Source organism: Oryctolagus cuniculus, chromosome 10 (genome assembly GCF_964237555.1).
Source record: "Oryctolagus cuniculus chromosome 10, mOryCun1.1, whole genome shotgun sequence".
Lineage (NCBI taxonomy): Eukaryota > Metazoa > Chordata > Mammalia > Lagomorpha > Leporidae > Oryctolagus > Oryctolagus cuniculus.
Window position 1 is genome coordinate 85911528 of NC_091441.1, and position 27953 is coordinate 85939480.

General features: G+C 43.0%; 1 protein-coding gene across 1 annotated transcript in view; it reads left to right on the plus strand.

The window, feature by feature from the left end:
- Positions 1-27953, plus strand: part of LOC100359044 (cadherin-related family member 3) — a 101077-nt gene that overhangs the window by 11688 nt on the left and 61436 nt on the right. Inside the window, exons 2-3 of the mRNA XM_070049824.1 lie at positions 7778-7949; positions 11080-11168. Of these exons, the coding sequence (XP_069905925.1) occupies positions 7778-7949; positions 11080-11168 (261 nt within the window). The remainder of the gene's footprint in view (positions 1-7777; positions 7950-11079; positions 11169-27953) is intronic.

Genomic DNA, 27953 nt, shown 5'->3' on the forward strand with positions numbered 1-27953 from the left:
TCACCTACACTCCTCTGCAGTGCCCCCTTGGAGTCTGAGAGCAGGAGGAACCCATGCGAACATCAAGTTCCTGCTGCTTGCTGTGCCTAAAGCAATGAAATCCTTAAGAACAAAGTGTGAGTTAGCGATCTTGTCTAGTTTTCCTCTGGCCTGCTGTTGATTCAAGTCTGTCTTTTGGGCCTCTTATTCTCCCTGGGACACTGGCTAGCAAAGGCATTTTCTTTAAAGGGCAAGAACAAGAGAGGAAAATTGCAACCCCACAACTCAAGAAACACATCTGCTCACGTGCCATGGGCCAGAACAAGTCATATGTCCAGTCTTTGGGGTAGAGAAATAGACTGCAGTGGGAGGGACTGCAGAGTCACATGGCAAAGGGTAGAGCAGTGGGTACGTTAAATCTACCTCCCACGTCTAAGAAATTGCTGGAGAGCTGTTCAGGAGAGACACGAGTTGCTTACATTTGAAAGGATTGCTCTAGCTGTTATAAGGAGAGCAGACCATAAAGGGCCAAGGGAGGTCTCCTAAAAATCCTCACCAACACTTGGTACTGTTAGACTTTTAAATATGCTCTGAACTTCAGTGTGGTGTAAAATGGTATCACGTACTTTTTTTTTTTTTTTGACAGGCAGAGTGGACAGTGAGAGAGAGAGAGAGAGGTCTTCCTTTGCCGTTGGTTCACCCTCCAATGGCCGCCACGGCCGGCACACCACGCTGATCCGATGGCAGGAGCCAGGTACTTCTCCTGGTCTCCCATGGGGTGCAGGCCCAAGTACTTGGGCCATCCTCCACTGCACTCCCGGGCCACAGCAGAGAGCTGGCCTGGAAGAGGGGCAACCAGGAAAGAATCCAGTGCCCCGACCGGGACTAGAACCCGGTGTGCTGGCGCCGCAAGGCGGAGGATTAGCATAGTGAGCCGCGGTGCCAGCCCACGTACTTTTCTTAATTTGACTTGTTATGAACAGCAGGGAATGGCAGGAAAGGGTGTTCTGGTCTTGTTTATTGTTTCCTGTTTGTTTTGATGGAGGGTAGTGAACACAGGTGATGTAATCGCAGACTCAAGGGCACAACAAACCTAGTTTCTTCAACCACAGATCCTTAGTTGGTAGCTGCATGGCCATGGGAAAGTTATGTGACTTTTCTGCACTTTGGCTTTCCTTCCTATATAATGAGATTAACAAGAATGTCCTATGCAATAATGCATACAAAGTATCATCTTGTTGGTTGGTTCATAAAAAGCAGTTACCACACTGTGGCTGTTACTGTAATAAAATATATTTGGACTTCAACATTCAATATTGTAGCCATACTATAGATAAAAAATAATAATGATATGGCCACATTATCACAAGCATAGATACATGGCTATATATCCTAGACCAGTACTAGGTAGTTTTAGAAGCAGTTCAATTATGAAACAGTTTTGTAGCATGGAAGTGCTCCTGCAAATAAAGTTGAAATGAAATGAGTTAGTATCTACCTCTGCCAAGTTCCAGTAGAAAGGGGAATGGACTGTTCTGTTTGGGGTTTAGCATATCATTACCCTTTGCTGAACTTCCTTCCTTGCAGCATATGTGCTTGTTTGGCTTACAAAAGAGTGATGGAGCTTAGGAGGGGTGACCAGACAGCAGTCAAATAAAAACACCATCATTATCAAACAAACACCAAAGTGGTCTCCTGGAGAAGCAACAGCAAAAAATAGCAAAGCTTGAAGTGAACTGATTAGAGTGCTAACTCAATGGAAATGAGACAAGGTATGCTCTAGTTATGTGATCTACAAATTGCTACCTGTCATTGAATGACATAAATGAGAGTGCATTGGCAGGATGGGATGTGAACTCAGATTACCCTCTGTATGTGCACTCCTGTTCCCTGGATGGGCAGCCCCAACCAGAGCGGGATTTAAACCAGATTGCTTCCAGGGGGAAGATTTGGGGAACGTCCACGTGCATTTATTTAATAAATATTTGTTGAAAACTGCCGTGGAGCCTGATCCTCTGTAAGCTGGTAGGGAACAAGAAGGACACAGCTGCTGCCTGTGTGGTACTCCCAGAGTGGAGGAGTCCACACCAGAAGGGACAGCCTGAGTTTGGGGCTGTGCTCCTTGGCTAAGGAAGTTCCTGGAGGACATGTTTTCAAGGTCAGGCTATGGTATTAAATTAACTTAACAGAAATTGTTAGGATGTGAAGAATACAAAAATAGAATAGAATCAGGAAACCTTGTTTTTTTTTTTTTTCCCAGATGTATTTTTATTTATTTATTTGAAAGATAAAGTTACAGAGGGGGAGAGAGAGAGAGAATCTTCCATCTGCTATTTACTCCCCAATTGGTTGTAATGGCCGGAGCTGTGCTGATTTGAAGCCAGGAGCCAGGAACTTCCTCCAGGTTTCCCATGCAGATGCAGAGCACCAAGGACTTGGGCCATCTTCTACTGCTTTCCCAGGCCATAGCAGAGGGATGGATAGGAAGTGCAGCAGCCGGGATTTGAATGTCACCCATATGGGATGCTGGCACTGCAGGTGGCAGCTTTACCTGCTGTGTCACAGAATCGGCCCCTGGGCAAGGCTTGATTTTAATTATAATTTCTGCCACCTATTACCTGTGTTACCCACAGCAAAGAATCTAACTTCTGAGGCTCAGTTTCCTTCTCAGTGTTATGGGGCTTTAAAAGCATTTACACTTTGGGTAATAGGGAGAGTCAGAGGCAGAGCACCCAGCCAGTAATAAATGTTCAGTAGAGAATGGCTGACAAGTATCAGTGTATTTCTGGCTTTCTCTGGGACTGTGAGAAACACACTTTGCATGTGGCTGTTGGCAGCAGTCTTGGTCAATACAAGGAGACAGATTGATAAGGGTCACATTCAGGTTCTGTCTCCTGCACTATGACTTTCTGAGCTGCAATGTATAATCCATGCTTTAGTTTTGTTTTATTTGTATATATCTCATAAGTACAATATTAGTAACATAGTAATTCTTCCCACTGCACCTACCCTTCCACCCATTTCCCCCTCACCCCCTTCATTCCCCCTTTCCTGTTTGGTCCAAGAAAGAAAAAGAAAACAGAAATAAAGAAAAAGAAAGAATGGAAAAAAAAAACTAAGAGAACTTTTCCTCTACAGTCTAAACAAGGGCCATTCTTTTTATTGCTTCTTGAAGGTGATTTGACTTTTTTTCCTTCTCTTCCTCTGTTCCCTTCCTTCCTTCCCCCTTCTTTCCTTTTTGAAACTTAATTGTCTTTAAAGAAGAATTCAAGGATGATACATCTTTTAGATGAGCTTTTAGACATGACTATAACTTATGAGACTTAATAATATCCTCCATTTACTACACTAGAAGGAAATGATTCTAGAGAACAAGTTTTACTGGTAAGTCTCATGATACAACTCTGTGGACAGAGGTCCTGCATGCGAAGTTAATGTGCAGTGACTCTTGTTTATTATTTAACAAATAACACTCTTATATATGACATCAGTGATCACTCAAGGCTCTTGACATGAAGTAACTTGGCTATGGAAGCATTTTGGATCTACTAGCTCAACAAGGCCATAAGCAAAGTGGAAGTTCTCCCTTCAGACAAAAGTACATCCTTCTTTGGTGGCCACTTCTTTCCACTGGGGTCTCACTCACAGGGGGTCCTTTATGTAGTACATCTTTTTCCAGAGTGTCTTGGCTTTCCACGCCTGAAATGCTCCCCCTGGGCTTTCCAGCCAGACTGTAATGCCTTCAAGGCTGATTTAGAAGTCAGAGTGCTACTTAAAGTGATTGTCATTCTATAAATCTGCTGTATGGACTGCTTCTCATGTTGGAGCCTTCACTCCTTTTTAATTTTGTCTATTATTGTTTCCAAATACTTAATCCTATTTAAATGATCATTTTAACTCTTGATCATATCTATATGGTTACTTTACCCCTTATTTCTATCCATTTGATTTTTTTAAGATTTAAAAAATTTATTTGAAAGGTCGAGCTACAGAGAGGCAGACAGAGAGCGAGAGCGAGAGAGAGAGCCTCCATCCACTGGTTCACTCCCCAAAAGGCTGTAATGGCCAGAGCTGTACTGATCTGAAGCCAGGAGCTTCTTCCGGGTCTCCCATGCAGGTGCAGGAGCCCAATGACTTGGGCCATCTTCCACTGCTTTCCAAGGCCATAGCAGAGAGCTGTAGAGCTGTTGGGACTCGAACCAGCAACCATAAGGGATGCCAGCACTGCAGGCAGCAGCTTTACCTGCTATACCACAGAACTGTCCCTTCCATTTGATTTTTATAACACTTAAACTGCTATAGTTGTTAAGTTGTACACTTAGAAGTGAGTCCATATGAATGTATGTAGAACTATATGCTTTGCTTCATATATTTCACAATTACAAGTTTGTGATCTTGGTGAGTCTTCCCACTGTGCCCACCTCTCACCTTCACTCCTGCCCCTCTTCCTCTTCCCTTTCTCATTCTTACTCTTATTCTTACTAAGATCTATTTTCAATTAACTTTATACATATATGATTAACTTTATGTTAAGTATAGCATTCAGTGAATCACATGGAAGACAAAATGATAAGGAAAATATTATAAAGGAATAGATAAGCAAAAATACAGAATAAGAAGCTGTTCTTCAATAGTCAAGAGAGGGGCTTTTCCAAATAATTGCTTCTCAAAGTGTCAATTTCATTTCTGCATGTTATCTTTTAGGCGCTCTATTAGTTATCACATGTCAGGGAGAACATACAGAATTTGTCCCTTTGGCACTGGCTTTTTTTTTTTTTTTAAGATTTATTTATTTATTTGAAAGTCAGAGTTACACAGAGAGAGGAGAGGTAGAGAGAGATACAGAGAGGTATTTTATCCGATGGTTCACTCCCCAATTGGCTGCAACAGCTGGAGCTGTGCCAATCCGAAGCCAAGAGTCAGGTGCTTTTTCAGGGTCTCCCATGTGGATGCAGGGGCCCAAGAACTTGGGCCATCTTCTGCTTTCCCAGGCCATAGCAGAGAGCTGGATGGGAAATGGAGCAGCCGGATCTCGAACCGGCATCCATGTGGGATACCTGCGCTTCAGGCCAGGGTGTTAAGCCCCTGCGCCACAGCACCAGCCCCTGGTACTGGCTTTTTTTTTTTTTACTGCTGTGTAGTATTCAGTGATGTACATATCCCATAATTTATCCAGTCTTCAGCTGAGGGGCATTTGGGTTGATTCCATGTCTTTGCTATGGTAACTAGAGCTGCAATAAACATGGAGGTACTATATAGTTCTTTCATATGCTGATTTCCTGATTTCATTTCCCTTGGGTAAATTCCCATGAGTGGGATGGGTGGGTCATATGGTAGATCTGTATTCAGATTTCTGAGTTATCTCCATACTGTCTTCCATAGTGGCTGCACCAGTTTACATTCCCACCAACAGTGGATTATGGTCCCTTTTCCCCCACATCCTCACCAGCATTTGCTGTTTGTTGATTTCTGTATGAAAGTCATTCTAACTGGGGTGAAAAGAAACCTCATTGTGGTTTTGATTGCTTTTCTCTGATGGCTAGCAATCCTGAGCATTTTTTTCTGGTGTCTGTTGGACACTTGGATTTCCTCTTTAGAAAAATGCCCATTTCTTAAACAGATTGTTTTGTTGTTGAGTTTCTTGATTTCTTGATATATTTTGGATATTAAACTTTTATCAGTTGCATAGTTTGCAAATATTTTCTCCCATTCTGTGGTTGTCTCTTCACCTTGCTGTTTAGTTTTCTTATCTGTGAAATGGTGTTAATAGTAGTATTTCCCTTCTAGGTTTGTTTTGATGACTAAATGAGGTAAAGAGCTGAGAGCCATCCCTGAGGCAGGAAGTATTCAACAGATGTTACATTGTACCTGTGTCTTGCTAACAGTGCAATGCTTTTTTTTTTTTTTTTTTTTTGAGAGTCAGTGATCTTACTAAGAAGGCAACCACATTAGGTGGTGCAGTGTGATTAAGAGCATGGACATTGGAGTTAAAGTTTGGGTTCACATCCTGTTTCTGTTCCTTGCCAGGTGATCTCTGTAATAATCTTTCTTTATTTGGAAAATGGGTATAGTAATAGTATGAATTGCAATTGTGTTTTTGGAGTGAAATTATGCAACTAATATTAAAAACATGCATTGACATATAGTAGGCGCTCATTGAATGCAAGTTGCAAGTACTGCCTTAGAACTCATCATCATTATAGACAAGAGATTCATGGTTTGGCACTGAACATCCAAAGACAGGGATCCAACCCTTTCCTGTGGGTTTTGCTGCCTCTTAGTAAAATCTTTGTCTTCTGTTATTTTACTAATAAGCCAACTGCAGAAGGAAACATTCCCTAACCTATCAGCGTCTTGCAAGCATGGAAAGCATGTTAGTCTTTTAGAACTTTCACAGCTTTTATGTAAGGCTTAAGGAATCCAATTTATAGGTGTCCAGGGCCGTGGCCAAAATCTTGAAGACATTTCATTCTATGGTTGCGGCTTGGACTTAGTTCTCTTGATGTCTAAGTTCAGGAGGGCCTTGTACAGAGCAAAAAACCAGAAAGGAAACCTAGGTGAGAGATGTGTGATGGCTGATCAGAGAAGACACAAAAGGGCCTCTTCTGCCCTTCTGTCTTCGCCAGGTGCTGGGCTCTTCAGGTTTATGATTGAGAAGATGGAGTGTGAAGTCAGATGGAGCCCAGATGTGTTCTATATCTATCTGTGAGAACTTGGTTAAGCAGCTTAACCTCTGTAGATCTTCATTCTGCACCTGTAAAATCACCCATAATTGTATCCACTTGCAAAAGGATAGGATGAGGTATTTGACAAAGTAAGATGGGAAAGAGTCTCTATACAGGGTTAGGAAGAATAATTGAAAGATGGGAAGGATGAGGGGGAAAATAATTTGCTATAATATCAGTGAATTCCTTATTCATGAAAGCTTTTAACAGGTACACAGTTTCATGTCTTTTTAATATATATATATATATTTTTTATTTATTTATTTATTTTTTTGACAGGCAGAGTGGACAGTGAGAGAGAGAGACAGAGAGAAAGGTCTTTGCCGTTGGTTCACCCTCCAATGGCCACCACGGCTGGCGCGCTGCAGCCGGCGCACCACGCTGATCCAATGGCAGGAGCCAGGTACTTCTCCTGGTCTCCCATGGGGTGCAGGGCCCAAGTACTTGGGCCATCCTCCACTGCACTCCCTGGCCACAGCAGAGAGCTGGCCTGGAAGAGGGGCAACCGGGACAGAATCCGGCGCCCCGACCGGGACTAGAACCCAGTGTGCTGGCACTGCAGGCGGAGGATTAGCCTAGTGAGCTATATATATATATATATATATATATATATATATTATATATATAATATATATATTTTAAAGATTTTATTTATTTTGAGAGGTAGTGTTACAGATAGTGAGAGGGAGAGACAGAGAGAAATGTCTTCATTCCGTTGGTTCACTCCCCAGGTGGCCACAATGGCCAGAGCTGCGCCAATCCAAAGCCAGGAGCCAGGAGATTTTTCCCTGTCTCCCACACAGGTGCAGGGACCCAAGGACTTGGCCATCTTCCACTGCTCTCCCACGCCACAGCAGAGAGCTGAATTGGAAGTGGAGCAGCCAAGATTAGAACCGGCGCCCATATGGGATGCTGGTGCTGCAGGTGGAGGATTAATCTACTATGCCACGGCACTGACACCTCATGTCTTTTTAAAAATTAATATTGGGTACTGTGGATCTGAAATACTCCATGTACATGCTTCTGAAGCCAGTCATTTGTTTCATTATTCTGTATTTTTCTTTCAAATTTAGTTATTCACTACTGGAGTGCCCAAGTTGGACTTTGAGATGGTGTCGCTGTATTCCCTGACAATCCATGCTCGAGACGACCAAGGGGCAAGAGCATCACAGACCATTCTAATCCAGATTGCAGATGTGAATGAACCACCTACTTTCACTGGATCCCTTGCCCGAGATGACCAAGGTATAGAGGCCCTTTTCTTGATGTAAGAAGGCTCTAGTAGGTGGATATACCCACTTTCCTTTTTTTTTTCTTTCCAAGATTTATTATATGAAAATCAGAGTTACACAGTGAGAGGATAGGCAGAGAGAGAGAGAGAGAGAGAGAGAGAGAGAGAGAGAGAGAGAAAGGTCTCCCATCTGCTGGTTCACTCCCCAATTGGCTGCAACGGCTGGAGCTGTGCTGATCCGAAGCCAGGAGCCAGGAGCTTTCTCTGGGTCTCCCACGCGGGTGCAGGGGCCTAAGGACTTGGGCCATGTTCTACTGCTTTACCAGGACATAGCAGAGAGCTGGATGGGAAGTGGAGCAGCCAGGTCTCGAACTGGCGCCCACATGGGATACCTGTGCTTCAGGCCAGGGTGTTAACCCCTGCGCCACAGCACCAGCACCTGGATATATCTACTTTTATAGAGTCATGGCTATGGCAGTGATATGAAAGCTGTACTAACAACAGTAAGGATAGATGCTGGCACTTACTACACTCCAGCCAGTACCTTAGGCATTGTCCTAAGAATCCTAAGAATTTTCAATGGATTAATTCATTTCCTACTCATAGCACTGGAAGTAGGTAGTATTTTGTGCTCACTGTATATGTATCAGATGTAGAAAGATACAATAACTTGTTTACTGCTGAAAAATCATTTATTTGATTGTAGTATACTAAAAACTATTCTCTTAGTTGTGTCATTATTTAATTAACAGTGCATTTATATTATTAAAATTGAAGGTTGCTGAGGACAGAGACCATATTCTTTTCACTTTTTCTTGGTCTGTTGGTTTTTCACCATGTATATATGTGTCTCTCTCACTTTTGTCTCTTTCTCATCTCTGCTTTTTCTATGTAGTCAAGTATTTAATACATATTTAATATATACAAATATAAACACCCAAGGTTCAGATTGGGGTGACCACAAACTGGCCGAGTTGCTTGCTGTATATGAATTTTAATTTCTTTATTAATTAAACTGTAGTTAGTCCTTTTTTAAAAAGATTTATTTATTTATTTTAAAGTCAGAGTTACAGAGAGGCAGAGGCAGAGGCAGAGAGAGAGAGAGAGAGAGAGATCTTCCATCTGCTGGTTCACTCCCCAAATGGCGGCAATGTCTGGAGTTGGGCCAATCCGAAGCCAGGAACCAGGAGCTTCTCCCAGGTCTCCCACGTGGGTGCAGGGACCCAAGGACTTGGGCCATCTAGTACTGCTTTCCCAGGCCGTAGTAGAGAGCTGGATGGGAAGTGGAGCAGCTGGGACTTGAACTGGCACCTGTATGGGATGCCAGCACTGCAGGCAGCGGCTTTACCCACTACGCCACAGCTCTGGGCCCAATCCTGTCTTAATGACTCAGTGCCACATATACAGTTGGTGCTCAGTTGTTAGTTTGTCTTCTTTTCTTTCCCTGAGCAGATGGTAAATTCTCCCAGAGAAGATCCAAGATCAAATTAAATTACTTTTAAAACAGGGAGCTGTGTGCCAGGGTTCTGTAGATATTCCATAGATTTGCATATTAGAGAGTCCAGTTTGTGTCCCGGCCACAATCCAAGCATATCTTTTAGGTTTCCTTTTATCACAAATCCTGCCCCATGGACAAAATGGTGCCACAGCTTCTCACGTAGTGGGCCTTCCCTTCATGTATTCAGCAGTCTCAGACTACCCCAAGGTTTCTGATCTCTGGAAGAAACCAGAAACCAGGGGGGCTGGCCCTGTGGTGCAGTGGGTAAAGCCACATGAGCATGGTTCAAGTCCCGGCTGCTCCACTTCCAATATAGATCCCTGCTAAATGTGCCTGGGGGATCAGCGGAGGATGGCCCAAGTACTTGGGCTCCTGCACTCATGAGGGAACCTGGAAGAAGACCCCGGGCTTGTTGCTTCGGTTTGGTTGTTGTAGTCATCTGGGGAATGAACCAGTGGATGAAAGATCTCTCTATCTATCTTTCTCTCTCTTTAGCTCTGTATTTCAAATAAAATGAACAATTCTTTAAAAACACACACACACAAACACATAAACACACACACAGAGAAAACTCAAGACAAACATTAATAAAATAATCAGATGATATTTATGTATTACCTATGTAAACCTGAGTAGTAATTTTAAGTCTTCTGTAGTTGAGAAGCACACAAAAGATTCTTAACATTGTTGTTATTTAAATCTATAAATTTTGGAATTGGCGTTGTGATGAAGTGGGTTAAGCCACCACCTGCAATGCTGGCTTTTCACAGTGGAGTGGTAGGTGGCATCCCAGCTGCTCCACTTCGGATCCAGCTCCTGGCTAAAGCACCTGGAAGTCAGCATATGATGGCCCAAGTATTTTGGCCTCTGCTCCCCATGTGGGAGACCCAGATGGAGTTCCCGGCTCCTGGCTCTGGCCTGCCTGGACCTGGTTGTTGGAAGCATTTGAGGAGTGAAACAGTGGAGGCTGGCGCCGCAGCTCAATAGGCTAATCCTCCGCCTGTGGAGCCGTCACACACTAGTCCCGGTCGGGGTGCCGGATTCTGTCCCGGTTGCCCCTCTTCCAGGCCAGCTCTCTGCTGTGGCCCGGGAGTGCAGTGGAGGATGGCCCAAGTCCTTAGGCCCTGCACCCGCATGGGAGAAAGGAGAAGCACCTGGCTCCTGGCTTCGGATCAGTGTGGTGCGCTGGCCGGCTTAGCCAGCCGCAGCGGCCATTGGAGGGTGAATCAACAGTAAGGGAAGACCTTTCTCTCTGTCTCTGTCTCTCTCTCTCACTGTCCATTCTGCCTGTCAAAAACAAAACAAAACAAAACAAAACAACAACAAAAACAAAAACAAAACAAAACAAAACCAAAAAAAAACAGTGGACAGAGAATCTCTGTCTTCTCTGACACTCTGCCTTTCAAATAAATAAATCTTAAACAATTTATTAATGTCTTTGCTCTACATCTGGTACATACAGACCCTGGATAAATGCTATTTCCATCATCATCAGTGTGGTGTATGTGAGAGGTACCTTACAAACACACCTGTGCTGAGCAGGTGCCATGCTTCCAGTTTTATGTGGAAGCCAGGACTGGAAGAGGCGTTTGGGGCTTATAGTGGTGGTGCTCATTCAGCCACATCTGTTGTACACTTTTTGGCAGTTACGGAGATTTATATCCTAGAAGACACCGCCCCGGGGACAGTCATTTACAGAGCCGTGGCCCAGGATCCTGAGGATGCTGTTTTGGAGGTAATTTATTATATTTTGGGACTGAGAACATCAATGCTTAGTGGTTTTATGTGTGATTGCATTCAAATGTAAAGGCACGGCGACAACCACATCAATTATACCCACCATTCAGGTTTCAGACATGTCTCGTGCCTTAATTATCAGGACACTTCGAGGGAAAATGATTGAGGTCTGGCTTTTCTGGGTAATTACTTCTCTTCTAGCACAATCTATGTTGTGCAGGCAGGCCCAGGTTAATCCTTAGGTAACTTTTAACACAAGATGCCAGGCTATTTCATTTCATTCTTGAAGGTGTTGGCTGCACACACCATAGAGAAGCAATCCCTCTTTCTGGCAGAATTAAGTTGTTTCACAACTCTAGGTCTCATACTCAGGTTTTATTCTGCCCCAGGGGGTGAGGTAACAGCGTAGTGACAGGAGACATCACTGAGCATTTCTGTTTTGTTGTTCTAAGTGTAAATTTGGGAAAATGATACCTAATTTGTCTTCTCACCCTGTGCTTGCTCTCCCTATAACCCACTGTAACAATGAACATGAAAATAGTTTTTAGACTGTAAACCATCTTGCAAATGCTAGGACTTATAACATTGTTCTAATTTTTGATGCCAAAGAGCATGGCTATGGTGCTATTGAGTTACAATGATCATAGCCTACAGATTGATAGAAGAGAATAAAGTATTTTTTAATGATGTTGTATTGCTTTCACCAACTGGCTAAATATGAGTGAATTGCACATGTTGATGTTGTACTCTCAACATTTACAAGTGATTGGTCATGCATCTTGATTCTTATTTAAGGCAACTGGAGTCTTGTAAAATTTTAAGTAGGACAAGGTCGTTAACATCTGAGGCACTGTCCACAGGGCTTTTCAAAGTATTAGTGTGGACACTGGGTTTAATTTACAGCTTTGGCTCCTAACTCCAGCTTCTTAGTAGGCTGTAGGTGATGGCCTAAGTGGTTGGGTTCCTGTAACCCACATGGGAGAACTGGTTTGAGCCCTTTTTCTGGATTGGTCCTGTTCACTTTTGGCTGTTGTAAATATTTGGTCAGTGAATGGGAAAATAGGAGCTCTGTCTGTCTTTCTCTTTGTTATTTGCCTCTCAAATAAGTAAAAAATAATAAAAATTTTAAGTGTTGAATACACTTGAGGAATTGCACAAAGAAATGCTGTTGTTATGAACCCCCACCCCACATCCCCTATACATTTGTCACTTCCTCCTCCCAATAGCACAATACCACTGGAAAGGTCACAGCTTCCTTTACAACATGCAATTTAACCACCTCATCATGCACATTGTTCCAAATCAAAGTGTTCAAGATTATAGTATTGAATCCAGAGCTGAGCAACTGTAGCCACACAGGAGTCAGATATATTGCAATTGCTTCCTTGGGGTTCTCTGCGGCAGCTCTCCCACCATGTTGACATTGCAGGGTGGAAAACACGTTACAGTCCAATAGCATTTAGCTCTGACTGTAACATGCAATCAAAATGACTTACTAGCCAATTAACACAAGTAATTAATTTCAAATGAAGGACTCCCAAATGTTTTCTATACAGATTGAATGCTTCTGTCTCTGGTCTTATACTTTTCTCAGAAAATAATTGGTTCCTGGGCCATATTTGGAAGGCCCAATGCGATGTTTTCTGTGTGCTTTACAAAATGTGGACTGACATTTCAGTGGTGACCTAAACTGTGGAAATGTACATCTAGACACATTCCTACACACATCCTTGTGACACAGTAGATTAGACCAGATGTGTTGTTCAAGTGCTCCTGACTGGGTAATAACCTTCATTTGTCTAAGCCTTTGTATTGATTCACAGAATACTTGTTCTAAGGTGGAGAAGAGTTGCCATACTTCGGAGACTGATTTATGATAATGATAGTGATAACGCAAATAACTGCTAAGTGTTTATTGATATAGAGGCATATACTTTATATCATTGAACCCTTATGTTAATCCCTGTAGTAAGTGCTATTGTCTGCTGTAACTTTACCTAAAGAGTAGATATACTACAAAAGTATGTCTTTTTTTCTTTTCTTTCTTTTTTTAAAGATTTATTTATTTATTTGAAAGTCAGAGTTACACACATACACACACACACACACACACACACAGAGAGAGAGAGAGAGAGAGAGAGAGAGAAAGGTCTTCCATCCAATGGTTTGCTCCCCAATTGGCCACAATGGCCGGTTCTGCACCCATCTGAACCAGGAGCCAGGAGCTTCCTCTGCGTCTCCCAAGTGGGTGCAGGGGCTCAAGCATTTTGGGCCACCTTCTACTGTTTTCCCAGACCATAGCAGAGAGCTGGATTGGAAGCAGAGCAGCCGGGTCTTGAACCGGAGCCCATGTGGGATGCTGGCGCTTCAGGCCAGGGTATTAACCCACTGAGCCACAGTGCCAGCCCCAATAGTATGTCTTTAATTTATAGACAAGGAACATAAGGCTAATAGAGATTAAGCAATTTGTCTAAACAGTAAGTACTGGACTTGGGATTGAAATCCATCTCCAGTTTGCTTTAAATCTTGTACTTTTCCTGTCATTCTAACAATTCCCAGAGTGTACTCCACAAAACCCAAGTTTCATCAGATGATCTGTGAGAAAAATGGAAGATCCTATGATCAAATGAGCTTTTACAACACACAGTATATTAAATACCCTGTAGAGTTGTGTAATGGAGAGATGTTAATTCAGATTTGTTTTAAATATTTGCCCGCTTTCAAAGAATGTAACATTTGTTAGCATTTCATGCAATTTCTAACATTCCATAGGGCATAAAGGTTGCCCTGGATTCTGCTATAAAATTGATATAATGTGTCTTACCTCTGGGGTTGTTTTAATGATGAAAGATGAAATTCTAGGTGAGGACTCAGCCAATAAAGTAATTACTGGATAAATGTTCATGTTAACAAGGCTGGATTTCATCCATATTTAGACCTATCTGAATTCTGGGACTAAGGCTTTTTATGCTGTACCACCCTATGTTCCTACACATGCCAGGGATACCTGACACTACTGTTCTGTATTCTGCAATATAGAAAAAGTATGATGTTTCATCCTGACAGCAAAGAAAACGTGAACAAAATGAAAGTTAACAACTTGTTTTGAATCTTTCATGGTAAACTGCCTCCCCAAAATACGGAGAGACAAGTGCAAACCGGAGTGACAGCCACGCTCTCCTCATCTGGACAGAAGCTTCTGGAGACAGACTGGCAGGAAGCTTCACACGGTAGCCTTGGAGAGTGGAGAATGTGTGTGGGCCGGCTGCAGAGTAAGGAACTCCTGGGTACTACGATCTAGACCTGGCTTTCACCACCAGGAGCTCCAAGAGTTTCTCACTGTGGAGTTCCAAGGAGGAACTTGGAACTTAATCTCCTTGTGTCCCTGGGAGAAGAGGGAGAACAGAATCTTTGTTCTCTATAACAAAGGCAGATTCACCAGAGGACATGACTTTGCCTGAACTTTATCTCAAACAGCTGATACACATATGAGTGTATGAGTAGACACAAACACCTGGATCCTAGACTTCTCAAATTCAATCTTCAGAAAACTAAAGAAAAGCAGAGAATCTTGAAAGAAGCCAGAGGAAGAAAACATCTTATCTATAGAGGGATAAAGATAGGAATTATAGCAGACTTCTCATCAGAAACCATGTACACAAAAGAGAGTGGAGTAAAAGAAACTGTTAAAAAAATTCAGCCAAGAATTCTGTATCCAGAGAAATTATATCAATCATAAAATTGCATACTTTAAACATGTATATAAACATATGTAATTCTTAATTGTCAAATACACTTCAATTTTAGAAGAAGCAAAGGAGAACTGAATAATTTTTCAGAAAAACAAAAATTGAAAAAATTCATTCATACATAAGTACTATATATATATATAAACATTTATTTTTATTTATTTGAAAGACAGAGTTACAGAGAGAGAGGTCTTCCATCTGCTGGTTCACTCCCCAGATGGCCGCAACAGCCGGAGCTAAGTTGATCCAAAGCCAGGAGCCAGGAGCTTCTTGCAGGTCTCCCACGTGGGTGCAGGGGCCCAGGGACTTGGGCCATCTTCTACTGCTTTCCCAGGCCACAGCAGAGAGCTGGATCAGAAGAGGAATAGCCGGGACTAGAACCGGCGCTCATATGGGATGCTGGTGCTTTAGGCCGGAGCTTTAACCTGCTGTGCCACAGCGCCGGCCCCGAATGGAACAAAATTCATCAGAGAGAAAGAAAATGATACAGGTCAGGAACTTGCATCTGTATAATGAAAGGAAGAGTATCAGAGAAAGGAATATATGAAAGTAAAATACATGTATTTCTGTTTTCAATTGATCTGAAAGAAAGCTGTATTTAACAGTAACAACATATTGGATGATTATAGCACAGGGATAAATTAAATGAATGAGGGTATATCATAAGTAACAAAAGGGAGAGAATGAGATTACTCTAAGATACTGTTGCTACCTATAAAGTGATATAGTGCTATTTGAAGCTACACTTGAGTTAGTTAAGAATGTTATTGGAAACTGTGAGGCAGTGACTAAACCATAATGAGGCAATGTAAAAAATAAGCATAAATGAAATGCTAAGAGAGGAGAAAAAATAGAATCATATAAAATGCTTAATTAAAGCAGAAAATAGTGGTGGGCACTTGTGGCCCATATGTAAGTGCCTGGACTCCATTCCTGGCTCTGGCCCCTGATCCCAGCTTCCTAATTAATGCAGACCGTGAAGGTGATGGCTCAAGTTGTTGGGTCCCTGCTACCTATATGGGAATATGGATTGAATTCCTGGCTCCTGGCTCTGGCCTCCACCCAGCCCAGACTGTTGCAGGAATTTTGGAGTGAACCAGTGCATAGTACCTTTGTTGGTTTCTTTACCTCATGAATTAAAAGAAATCAAAACAGAAAAGAGGAAGGAAAAGAGAGACAAATAGTAAATTCAGTGAAGAGTTAAAACCATGGTGGATACTAATTCAATTATGACAAATAGTCTAAATGTACTGAGTCAAATACAGAGATCATCAGAGCGGATTCATGAAACAGCAAGGCTTGACTATGTGTTGACTACATGAAACCCATTTTAAATAGAAGAATTCAGGGTTGGTGCTGTGGTGTAGAAGGTTAAGTCTCCACTTGCAGTGTTGCCATCCCATTTGGGCACCAGTTTGAGTCCTGGCTGCTATTCTTGCCATCCATCTCTCTGCTTATAGCCTGAGAAAGCAGTGGATGAAGGACCAAGTGCTCGGGTCCCTGACACCCATGTAGGAGACCTGGAAGAAGGTCCTGGCTCCCGGCTTTGGCCTGGCCGAGGCCTACCCATTGTGGCCATTTGGGGAGTGAACCAGCAGATGGAAGGTTCTTCTCCCTCCCTCCCTCCCTCCCTCCCTCCCTCCCTCCCTCCCTCCCTCCTTCCCTCCCTATTTCTCTCCCTCTCTATCTCTGCCATTAAAATAAAAAAAATCTTTAAACAAATATGAGAACTCATATATTAGATGATCCAATTCTTCTCCCACTTGTCTTTAAGATGCCTCCCTGGCACTTCTCAATTTTGCCCCAACTCTGCCTGTCACACTCCATCATCCATATTATAGACCACGTCCCACTGCAGCCCATGTGACCTTCTTACCCTCCCTGTGTTGTGATGAGGGGGTAGCAGGTGTTTCTCCTTATATCAGAAGTCAATTTGGAAATCTAAATACATTATCTCAATTAAATCCTGCTTTAACAAATCCTCCTTTTTTAAAAAAAATATTTATTTATTTATTTGAAAGGCAGAGTTACAGATAGGCAGAGGCAGAGAGAGAGGTCTTCCATTCTCCAATCTGGGGAGGTTCACTCCCCAGATTGCCACAACAGCCAAAGCTGAGCCGATCTGAAGCAAGGAGCTAGGAGCTTCCTTTGGGTCTCCCACATGGGTGCAAGGGCCCAAGGACTTGGGCCATCCTTCACTGCTTTCCCAGACCATAGTAGAGAGCTGGATCGGAAGTGGAGCAGCCAAGACTCGAACCTGTGCCCATAAGGGATGCTGGGACGGCAGGTGGTGGCTTTACCTGCTATGCCACAGCACCAACCCCAACAAATCCTACTTCTTAGGATAATGTAGATGCCTGTGACTCTCATGAATAATAAGTAATGGGAGGAAATTGTCTCGCTCAACTTTTATTGTATTTTTTGCTTTTTTACTGATGAAATAAACTTATCCCTAAAAGGCATCTTTCAAATCAGTGTGTGCCATCTTAGTGTGACTATGAAGACAATTAATTAGCACATTGTGAGAATAAGTCCAGGTTTTCAGGACAAGCAGTAGAGTGGGGCAGTGGAGAGACATAAGCAGAGTTAGTGAGTAGGAAAGATGCCACTGAGATGTGATAGGGCTATTTTCAAGAAATAAATTTTATCTCTGTATCATGGTAAACTAGTTCATTCAAGTTTCACCAGATTTAGTGACAAATTTAGAATATAAGTCTCCAAATATATAGTTGCATCCTATGTAGTCCATGCACCTTTATTTTTTTAGTCATATACAAAGGTATTTCAAAACATTCATGAGAAATATATTTAATAAAAAACTACCTGTGGATTAATACTTTTTTGCACTAAAATAAGCTTTTTTTTTGTTTAAGGTTTATGTATTTATTTGAGTGGCAAAGTTACAGAGAGAGAGAAGGAGAGACAGAGAGAGGGAGTGCTTCCATTTGCTGGTTCACTCCCCAAATGGCTGCAATGGAGACAATCTAAAGCCAGGAGCCAGGAGCTTCTTCCATGTCTCCCACGTGGGTGCAGGGGCCCAAGCACTTGGGCCATCTTCCATTGCTTTCCCAGGCCATTAGCAGGGAGCTGGACTGGAAGTGGAGCAGCCGGGACTTGAACTGACATCCATATGGAAAGCAGGCAGCACAACATGAGCCCCTAAACTTATCTCTTAATTCTTTGTTTTCATGAAATTTTTGAAATACCTGAGAAGTAATACACTAAATCAACTTTCTAATAACTTATTGGAAAAATGTTGAGTCTCCAATAAGAAATAATTTCATGGTAACCCTTGAAAGAGAAAATGATATACCAGCAAATGAGAAATATAAATCTACTTCTCTGATGGTTTCATTATTTTTTCCTTCTTTGATAAAATAGATGTAATGAATCAATATAGGCCACAGATTAAATATGAAAATGAACAATATTTTTTATTCAGTCAAGTATATAGACTGAAGGCTGATGATGATCAGATTTTATGGGAAAGTGATATTTGGAAATTCTAGGAGGCATAATTAGTGATGGAATCATCAAAAGACTCAACAATTACACTGCAGCAGAGCTTATAATTATGGGTCTGAGGATTTTAATTATATAGTCCTATTTTATAACTCAGCTGTAAAACAAACATTAAAGGGGAGAAAAAGATGAACCTATTGAGTTCAAAACCAGAATATGTAAATTTTCACTTTACACTTTGGAGTGGTAATGCTAGTTTTAATGGATTGTTTTTAAGTATAATCATTTTAGAGAAAAGGCCCATATTGTTTGAATAGCATCTACGTTTTCAATTTTATGAGTTTTACATGTGGGGAGAAACACACATCAAAAAGGTAAAATGTATTCAGCTATTAGAAATATTAGGTCATGTCATTTTTGCAGGTAAAATTGATAAATGGAGGTCATTTTTTTTTCTTTTCATAAACCTTAATGATTCAGAGAATATATTAGGACGCCTATGGTTGCAATGAAAGAGAAAACTTGATGCAAATGAGATTTGTGGTGAACAACAGCTGAAAAATCCAATGTGAAGACAGTTTGTAGGACATCTGAATTCTGGGTTCTCATGATACAAGCCAAAAGAGGTTTACTCTAAGATCGATGGCTCAGTCTGTCCTTTTTTCTTTGGAAACAAATTGCTGGCAGAAATTTCAGTTTCAAGAGTGTAGTAACCCCTGGACTCCCATTCAAAGCTCTTGCCTGAAAGTGATGGAAATACTTTCCATGAAATCGTGGGTTAGAACATAGCCTTGTCTTTAGCCAGTCATTGAGGCAAGGTAGGATATAATGTACTGATTGGCTTAAGCCTAGGTCACATACTTTATCCCAGAAATTATGGTTAGGAGGGGTGCAGGCTGGGATGACTTGGATTCAAAATGAGGGAGGTGTGGCTTAGCAAAGAGCTGCTGTTGGAGGTGTCCAAGTGAATATTCCACAGTCCTGAAGCAAAAGATGCTGACTACAGGGAGGCTGTCTCAACGGAATCTGCCATCAAAATTTGCCAACTCTTCCTTTACTCCCTTCTCTATAGACAGAGAATATCTGTTACTTAAACATTTCAAAATCCTTCTCATTTTGTCCATTTGCTCAATATTAAAGTCTCTATTGCTTTGGAAACACTGATAGACCTAATTGTAGAAGTGGCTCAAAAACAATTAACTTTTACTGTGAAGTATAGCTTGTCAAAGCAATTTCCTCTTGTGTCTTCACAACACCACTCCTCATTGAGAAATTGGCCATCATTTAGAAATATGTTTCTCATGAAATGATAAGCTCCCTAAAAGCACAGATTGAATGCATCTTATTTATTACAGCACTGTGGTTTCTGAGAGGTACTTCCATCAAATTTAAAAATCAGAGAGAAAGGTCTCCAAATAAGATCTTTTCCAAGAGAAGAGTTTCATATATTTTGGTATCAAGTGTAACTTGCAAAAATATTTGAGCAGATATTTGCTACAAAATAGAGTTAAACCTGCTTTGGAACCGCCTCCATTTTGCACAGTGTGAATAGTTACTGAGAGCCTGTTGTGAAGCTACGTTTGAGGTGGTGAAAATACAGCCCTGAGAACAACACTGAATAAAGGATGTGTCTAGTGAGGAAAACTGAAAATAAGAAAACAACAGATTAGTGACATTATTCCAGTAGTCAGTGGTGTGTGTGTGTGTGTGTGTGTGTGTGTGTGTGTGTATGGGGGAGGCAAAAGGCAAGAGAAGAGGCATGGGGAGAGGAGATGATGGTGTGTATTGCTTTGTGTAGGGAGAGTGTAAATAAGGCTTCTCTGGGAAGGGGGCCTTTGATCAGAGACCCTGGAAAAAGTGAGGGAAGGGACCATGCACTTATCTTGGAGGCAGAATGTTGTGGACAAAGGCAGCAAGTGCAAAGTCTCCGAGGAGGAAACAGGCTTAGTATTTTAAAGGCACTGCCCGAACATCAATGTGATTGAAAGAAGAGTTGGCAGAAGCTGATGCTGGGGCTGTGGCCAGCAGTCAGATCAGAGAGGCCCTCGTAAGCATCATTGGGAAGTTTGCCCTTCTTTGAATGAACGTGGGATCCTCTCAGAAGTTTTTGAGTAAAGGAATAGATAATGTTATGTATGTTTTAGAGAGTTCAAGCTAGCTTCTGTGTGAAAAAAAGTGCTGGGAAGAAGCAAGGGAGGGAGCAGCGGAACCATTCAGAGGTGACGGTGGCAGCCCAGGGGAGCCCTGCAGGGTGCCTGGGACAGCTCAGGGGTGCCAGTTAGAGGTGGCTACACAAGTCCAGGGGAACTATTTCAGGGGAGTGCCACAGATTGGGGAAACGGTTCAGGGGTGATTGCTATAGTCTGGGTGAGAGACGATGGTAGTGTGGTCTAGGATGGAGGAAATTGAATTAGTGGGAAGTTAATGGAATTTACATATTTTGGTCCAGTAGTCTGTGATAAAAAATTTCACAACAGTAGAAGAACTGGAAAATGAAGAGTGGACAGCTGCATATCCACCATTGGAGTCTGTATTCCATATTTCATCGTGTCTGGGTTATCACAGGGCTAGCCATGCTTTTAGCCCCACACCATTCCCTCCTGTTTTACTTGGCACTTTCAGGAGAGGTATAGACTGTTCTCCTTCACTCCTTACACACTTAGCCACTTACATATATATATATATATTTTTAAAAATGTTTGTTCATTTTCATTTTATTTGAAAAAGGAGGAGTAGGAGGAGGGGGAGAGAGAGAGAGAGAGAGGAAGAACTAATCACTGGTTCTTCCCAAATGCCCACAACAGCCAGGGTTGGGCTGGCCTGAAGTCAAGAGCCTGGAACTCCATGGACACCTGCCACATGGGTGGCGGGGACTCTACTACTTTAGTCATTGTCTTCACCTGCTGCCTTCCAGGTTGTGCATTAGCAGGAAGCTGAATTGGAAGCACAGCAACTCATATGAGATGTGGGGATCCCAAAAGGCGACTTACCCACCGCACCAAATACTTGTCCCATTCCCATATTTTGAAGGCAATGTTGACAGAAGGTGATGTTGATAGACTTGAAGACAAATTGCTGGAGTGTTGGGGCTGACACTGTGGTGCTACGGGTTAAAGCCCTGGCCTGAAGTGCCGGCATCCCATATGATAGCCGGTTCTAGTCCCGGCTGCTCCTCTTCCAATCTTCTTATCCAGCTCTCTGCTATGGCCTGGGAAAGCAGTAGAAGATTGGCCCAAGTCCTTGGGCCTCTGTACCCACATGGGAGACCTGGAAGAAACTCCTGGCTCCTGGCTTCAGATCGATGCAGTTCCGGCCATTGAGGCTATCTGGGGAGTGAACCATCGGGTGGAAGACCTCTCTCTTTGTCTCTACCTCTCTCTGTAACTCTGTCTTTCAAATAAATAAAATAAATCTTTAAAAAAATTGCTGGAGTGGCGTCCTCACAAAAGGCCATGTGTAGTGTCATGCAGGGTGTGTGTAGAAGACTTGACATGAGACACACAGTTCGTTCGCCTGTAGAAACAGGAAAGAAGACAGGACATAAAGTACATATGCAAAAAGAAAAGTAGAAATAGTGACCATACACTCGTTCTGTTGCCCACTCAATAATTATTTCTTGGGCACTTACTAAGTGCTAAGCTAATTATTTATAAGCACTTACTAAGCAATATTCTAGGAACTGGGACTTTGGCAGGGAACAATAATTCCTGCCCTCACGGAGCCTCTAGTCTAGTAGCAGGAGAATCAGTCATATATATCAGTGTATCAGATGCTGCCAAGAGTATGGAGCAGAATTAGGCAGCGACGGGAACAGGGATTTGTATAGGGGAGAAGTTGGAAATTTTCAAGCTGATCGTCAATGTCTTAAATAGAGCGGCAGCAGATGACTGGGTTCACACGCTTCTACTTCTCTCAGTGAAGCGGGAAGCAAGGGCAGCACGGAGAGTTGGGGAAGGTTGCGGGCGTGCTGTGGATTGCTGGAGTTTTGACTGAGGAGTGGGTGTGAAATGGCTGAGGCTCACAGAGGGCGAGGGAATGCTTCAGAGAAATGTGAGGTGAAGGGAGCATCTGAGAGGAGGCGGAAGACACGGGAATTCGTTGATGAGGCATTGGATTCCCAAGGGTACCCTGGGAAGGTTTGGTGGGCTTAGGTAGGGAGGAGTTGTTGTCGGGGTGATGAGGGCAACAGACTTCCTGGGATAGTTGAGAAAGTGAGCTGTGACAAGCCTTGTTCCGATGGTCACTTTAAGAGGCAGAATGTGCACAGTCTGCGTTGATGATAACTTCTGCTTGACACTGGTCCCTTAGGAATTCTAGACAGGGGAGGCAGTGATGGCTGCCAGGTGGACCACAAGGGTGGCCATCTTCCTGGGAGCAGGGAAAGCTCTGCAAACCTGCTTTTGTCCTGTCACGAGGGAGAGGATGTGTGTGTGGGGTCAGCCGCTGTGGAGGAATCCATGGTATGAGCCTGCTTGTGGAGAGGATCAAGAGTCAGCAGTGATTAGCCTGTCCAAAGTCAGGAACCTATGGCCGGCGCCGCGGCTCACTAGGCTAATCCTCCGCCTTGTGGCGCCGGCACACCGGGTTCTAGTCCCGGTCGGGGCGCCGGATTCTGTCCCGGTTGCCCCTCTTCCAGGCCAGCTCTCTGCTGTGGCCAGGGAGTGCAGTGGAGGATGGCCCAAGTGCTTGGGCCCTGCACCCCATTGGAGACCAGGAGAAGCACCTGGCTCCTGCCTTTGGATAAGCGCGGTGCGCTGGTCGCAGCGTGCCAGCCGCGGCGGCCATTGGAGGGTGAACCAACGGCAAAAGGAAGACCTTTCTCTCTCTCTCTCTCTCTCTCTCTCTCTCACTGTCCACTCTGCCTTTAAAAAAAAAAAAAGTCAGGAACCAACACAAGGGGATGGAAGATATGAAAATGTTTTCTGGTTCATTTAATATCACCCCACTTTGGGTGGTGCAGACTACACAAATTTTGATCATATTTATTTTATTAAATTTTTTTCAGATATATATATATATTAAGATGTATTTTATTTATTTGAAACATAGAGTTACAGAGAGAGAGAGCAGTCTTCTATCTTCTGGTTCACTCCCTAAATAACCACAATGGCTGGAGCTACGCCAATCCAAAGCCAGGAACCAAGAACTTTTTGTGGGTCTCCCACATGAGTGCAGAGGCCCAAGCACTTGGGCCATCCTCCGCTGCTTTCCCAGGCCATTAGCAGGGAGCTGGATTGGAAGTGGAGCAGCTGGGATTCAAACCAGCGCCCATATGGGATGCTGGCACTATAAGGCTGGGGCTGTAACCTGTTGCACCACAGCGCTGGCCCCAGATAATGTGTTTTTAACATACATAGTATCAAAGGTTTAATAGCTCTACTAAGTCAAAAGTTCAATGAATAAAAAGTAAAACGACCATAGTCCAGCAGGAAAACAAGCAAGGGCTATAAAAGAAAAGATGTTCAACTTCAGTCATGTAAAGTAAATTTCAAAATAATCGCAAAATCATCAGTATTGTGGTAGTATAGAATCCCTAGAAATTTGTTGGACAAATACTTAAAACAAACTTTGACAGAACACTATATTTGCAGCCAAACTGTTACACATGGGACTTTCTCCCTCCCACCTTATCTCCCTCTCTCCCTCCTCTCTCTTTCTTTTAGCTCCCACATGTAAGGGAGAAGATGTGATATTTGGCTTTCTCTGGCTTATTTTACTCAAAAAAAAACCTGTTTGCATCTAGCTTAAAGGAAACGAAGAACTCTTTGGTTGTTCAGTGCCAATTAATACAGAAGGGGTAGGATTTGCTTTGACCTCATTGGTTTATGGTTGTGTAGACTATGAACACTCTTTATCAGATTGCATTGTCACATAAACAGGCAGTGCACTGTATTCTTGAGTCATGGCAGATCGTCAGGAAATGTTTGCAGAATCACGTGAAAGATTCATTTCTGAGTTAGTGCCTGACCAGTGCCTGATCTTCTGCCCTAACCGCTTCTGAACGTTTCAGCACTTAGTGACATCAAGAAAATAAGGAGAAAAAGTTTTATTCACACAGTTTGCTTCTTGGAAGGTTCTGGCACGTGATGAAATGTCATTTAGTTTAGGTATATATTAGCCCAGTGACTGAGAATGGAGAAAATTATCAGGATTACTCAAGCTAAAAAGCAATTTTGCTTGAAATAACTACATAATTGGAGAAAAGTGATTTTAAGAAAACTTTAATTAACTAGAAAATATCTTTAATTCTCCACATGAAAGTGATGATTGGAGAAAACCGCATTTTTTTTTAAATAGATGTTTGGTTTACTTCAAGTGCAGTTTGCAACTTCCTCCACCAGGTGGCAGACAAGCTTGTGACATAGTGCAGTTGGCAGTAATGGATTTCTAAATCATCTTGCAACAAGCAGTAAGCTCCAAACAACTGTACAATGAATTATCATTAATTTTTGCCTTACAAATTCCAAATGTATACACTCTGGCCATGTTTTCTACAGGTAAAGGCCGTGCTTTTACAGAGATATATGTCTGAGTGTTACTGCTTGAAGGATATGTGTGAAGTGAAATCAATAATTTAAGTCTGGGGACTGGTGCTTTGGCACAGAGGGTTAAGCTGCTGCTTGCAGTGCTGGCATCCCATATGGGTACCGGTCTGAGTCCCAGCTGCTCCACTTCTGGTCCAGCTCTCTGCTGAGGCCTGGGAAAGCAGCAGAAGATGGCTCACGTGGAGAGCTGGATGAAGCTCCTGGCTCCCAGCTTTGGCCTGGCCCAGTTCTGGCTGTTGCAGCCATTTGGGGAGTGAACCAGCAGATGGAGGATTTCCCTCTCTCTTTTCTCTCCCTCTCTCTCTCTCTTTCTATATGTATATATGTGTATGTATATATATATAGATTTATGTATATATATATCTGCATTTCTATATGTATATATGTATATGTATATATATAGATTTATGTATATATATATCTGCATTTCAAATAAATAAATCTAAAAAATAATTTGAGTGTGTTCACACAAGCCAAATAAAGATTCATCACTGATTAGCCCATTCAAAGTTGACACTATGTTGAAGGTCTAGGAAGACTAAACAAATAGAAATGTTCTGTTGCTTATTTAAAAAAATTATGGGACTAAGAAGGGAATTATAATCAACCGTTGATTTTTAAGAAGATTTATGTCATTATTTTGAGGTGCTCCTGAAAATGTTTCCTGGGACAACTGGAAAATGGCCTGGCAATTCATGCCAGATTCATGTGACAACACAGATGCTGGGGCCCCTTCTCAGACCAGTTAGACTGGAATGTTGGGAGATGGGCATCAGTATTTAAAAATACTACTTTTTGGCCGGCGCCACGGCTCACTAGGCTAATCCTCCACCTGTGGCGCTGGCACACCGGGTTCTAGTCCCAGTCGGGGCGCCGGATTCTGTCCCGGTTGCCCCTCTTCCAGGCCAGCTCTCTGCTGTGGCCCGGGAGTGTAGTGGAGGATGGCCCAAGTGCTTGGGCCCTGCACCCACATGGGAGACCAGGAGAAGCACCTGGCTCCTGGCTTTGGATCAGCGCGGTGCACCGGCTGCAGCGTGCTGGCCGCAGCGGCCGTTGTGGGGTAAACTAATGGCAAAGGAAGACCTTTCTCTCTCTCTCTCTCTCTCTCACTGTCCACTCTGCCTGTCAAAAAATAAATAAATAAATAAACAAACAAACAAATAAATAAATACTACTTTTCTCCTTGGCATCCCAAAGGGACCTTAGACATCACATTTACTCATAGTATTGTGATTGCTTTCTCATTTGCGTGGCGGCAGGCATCACTAATTGAACGTGGCACTTTTCCAATTTAAGTGCACCTTTCCTTTCAACTGGTGAGGGAGGCTCCAACCAATCAATTCAGAACTAAAATGAAGTCTACTTGCTATCAGTTATCACATGATACAGAATTAACTATTACTCCCATATGAGGTGACAAGCCTCTTAGAGAAGTCACTGACTCTGCTTCTCCTAGTGTGATTCAGCAGTGAATTCAGCTTCTAGAAGGTGGAAAGTTTTAGAGGCAGCACTGGATGACATTCCTGCCCCTCCCAGGTCTCTGTGGATGCCACGTTACCATTCTTGTCTGGTGCCTTCCACTCCCTGCCAGCTTCAAGGTGCTTTCGCTTCCATCAGTCAAAAGGGAGTGCTTCTTGGGTCTTTCCTTTCCTTTTCCTTTCTTCTGTCCTTCCTTCCTCTCTCTTTTTAAAAGACATATTTATTTATTTGAAAGGCAGAATTACAGAGAGAGAAAGGGAGAGACAGAGATGGAGACAGAGAGAGATCTTCCATCCTCTGCTTTACTCTCCAGATGGCTGCAATGGCAGGAGCTGGGCCAATCCGAAGCCAGGAGCCAGGAGCTTCTTCCATGTTTCCAATGCGGGTGCCAGGGCTCAAGCACATGGGCCATCTTCTGCTGCTTTCCCAGGCACAGTAGCAGAGAGCTGGATAGGAAGTGGAACAGCTGGGACTCAAACCGGTGCCCATATGGCATGCCGGTGCTGCAGGCAGTGACTTAACATGCAACACCACAGCACCATCCCCTTGGGTGTTTCTTTTAGGTTGGAAGGGCAGGCTGAGAATTTTTCTCTTCCTGGTATAAAGTCGTTAGCCAGTACATGAGCATGAAGGCCTCTCTCCATTTTCTTTAGTGGGAACAACTCTGAGGCTTAACATACGCTCCCAAGATCCTACTGGGGTGTGGCTGCAGATGCCTCCGGGGGACAGGGAGAGGTATTTTGTGTAATCTCCTTCCCTTCTCTGCCCTTCCCCCACAGTTTTCAGGAAGCACTCACTAAATCACTTCGTTAGCATTTTCATGTCACCTTCTGTTTCTGGGGAATCCCTCAGACGTGGCAGAGACCAAGACCACTGGGTCAAACCATTGGATTAGACCCCGTAGAGCAGGGCAAGGTCCCTAACTTTAACCAGCTGGAAACTTCAATGCATCTGGAGTCTTCAAAACATTCCTGGAAAATATATATTATGAAAATAAATACATACAAGGGTTTCATAATTTTTTTTGCCAAAATTATCTTTGAATTCCATTTTTTCCCCCCCAAGAACTCCCTTTCTTAGAAAGAGAGATGTAGACAGAGATGGATCTTCCATCTGCTGGCCCACTACCCAAATACTCACTACAGCCATGCACGGACTGGGCCAGGCCAAAGCTAGGAGCCCAGAAATCCACCTGGGTCTTCCATGTGGATGTCAGGGACCCAAGTATTTCAGCCACCACCTGTTAACTCCCAGAGTGTATATTAGCAGGAATTTGGTTGGGAAACAGAGTAGCTGGGACTTGAACCAGTCACTCCAGTACGGGATGTGGGTGTCCTGAGAGTTGAGTTATGTGCTGTGTTGTATCCCTGTCTCTTTTCATGAGCGTTTTAAAGCACTCTCATGTTACATGTGTGAAGAAGACTTTGTGCTGGGCAGAATGGGGGCTGTAACAGTGTCGAGCAAGTGCACAGGTGGAAACAACTCCTACTGCTGATCAAGACGGAGTGCTTGAATCCCCAGGAGTCAGAGAGGAAGCATCTGATATGA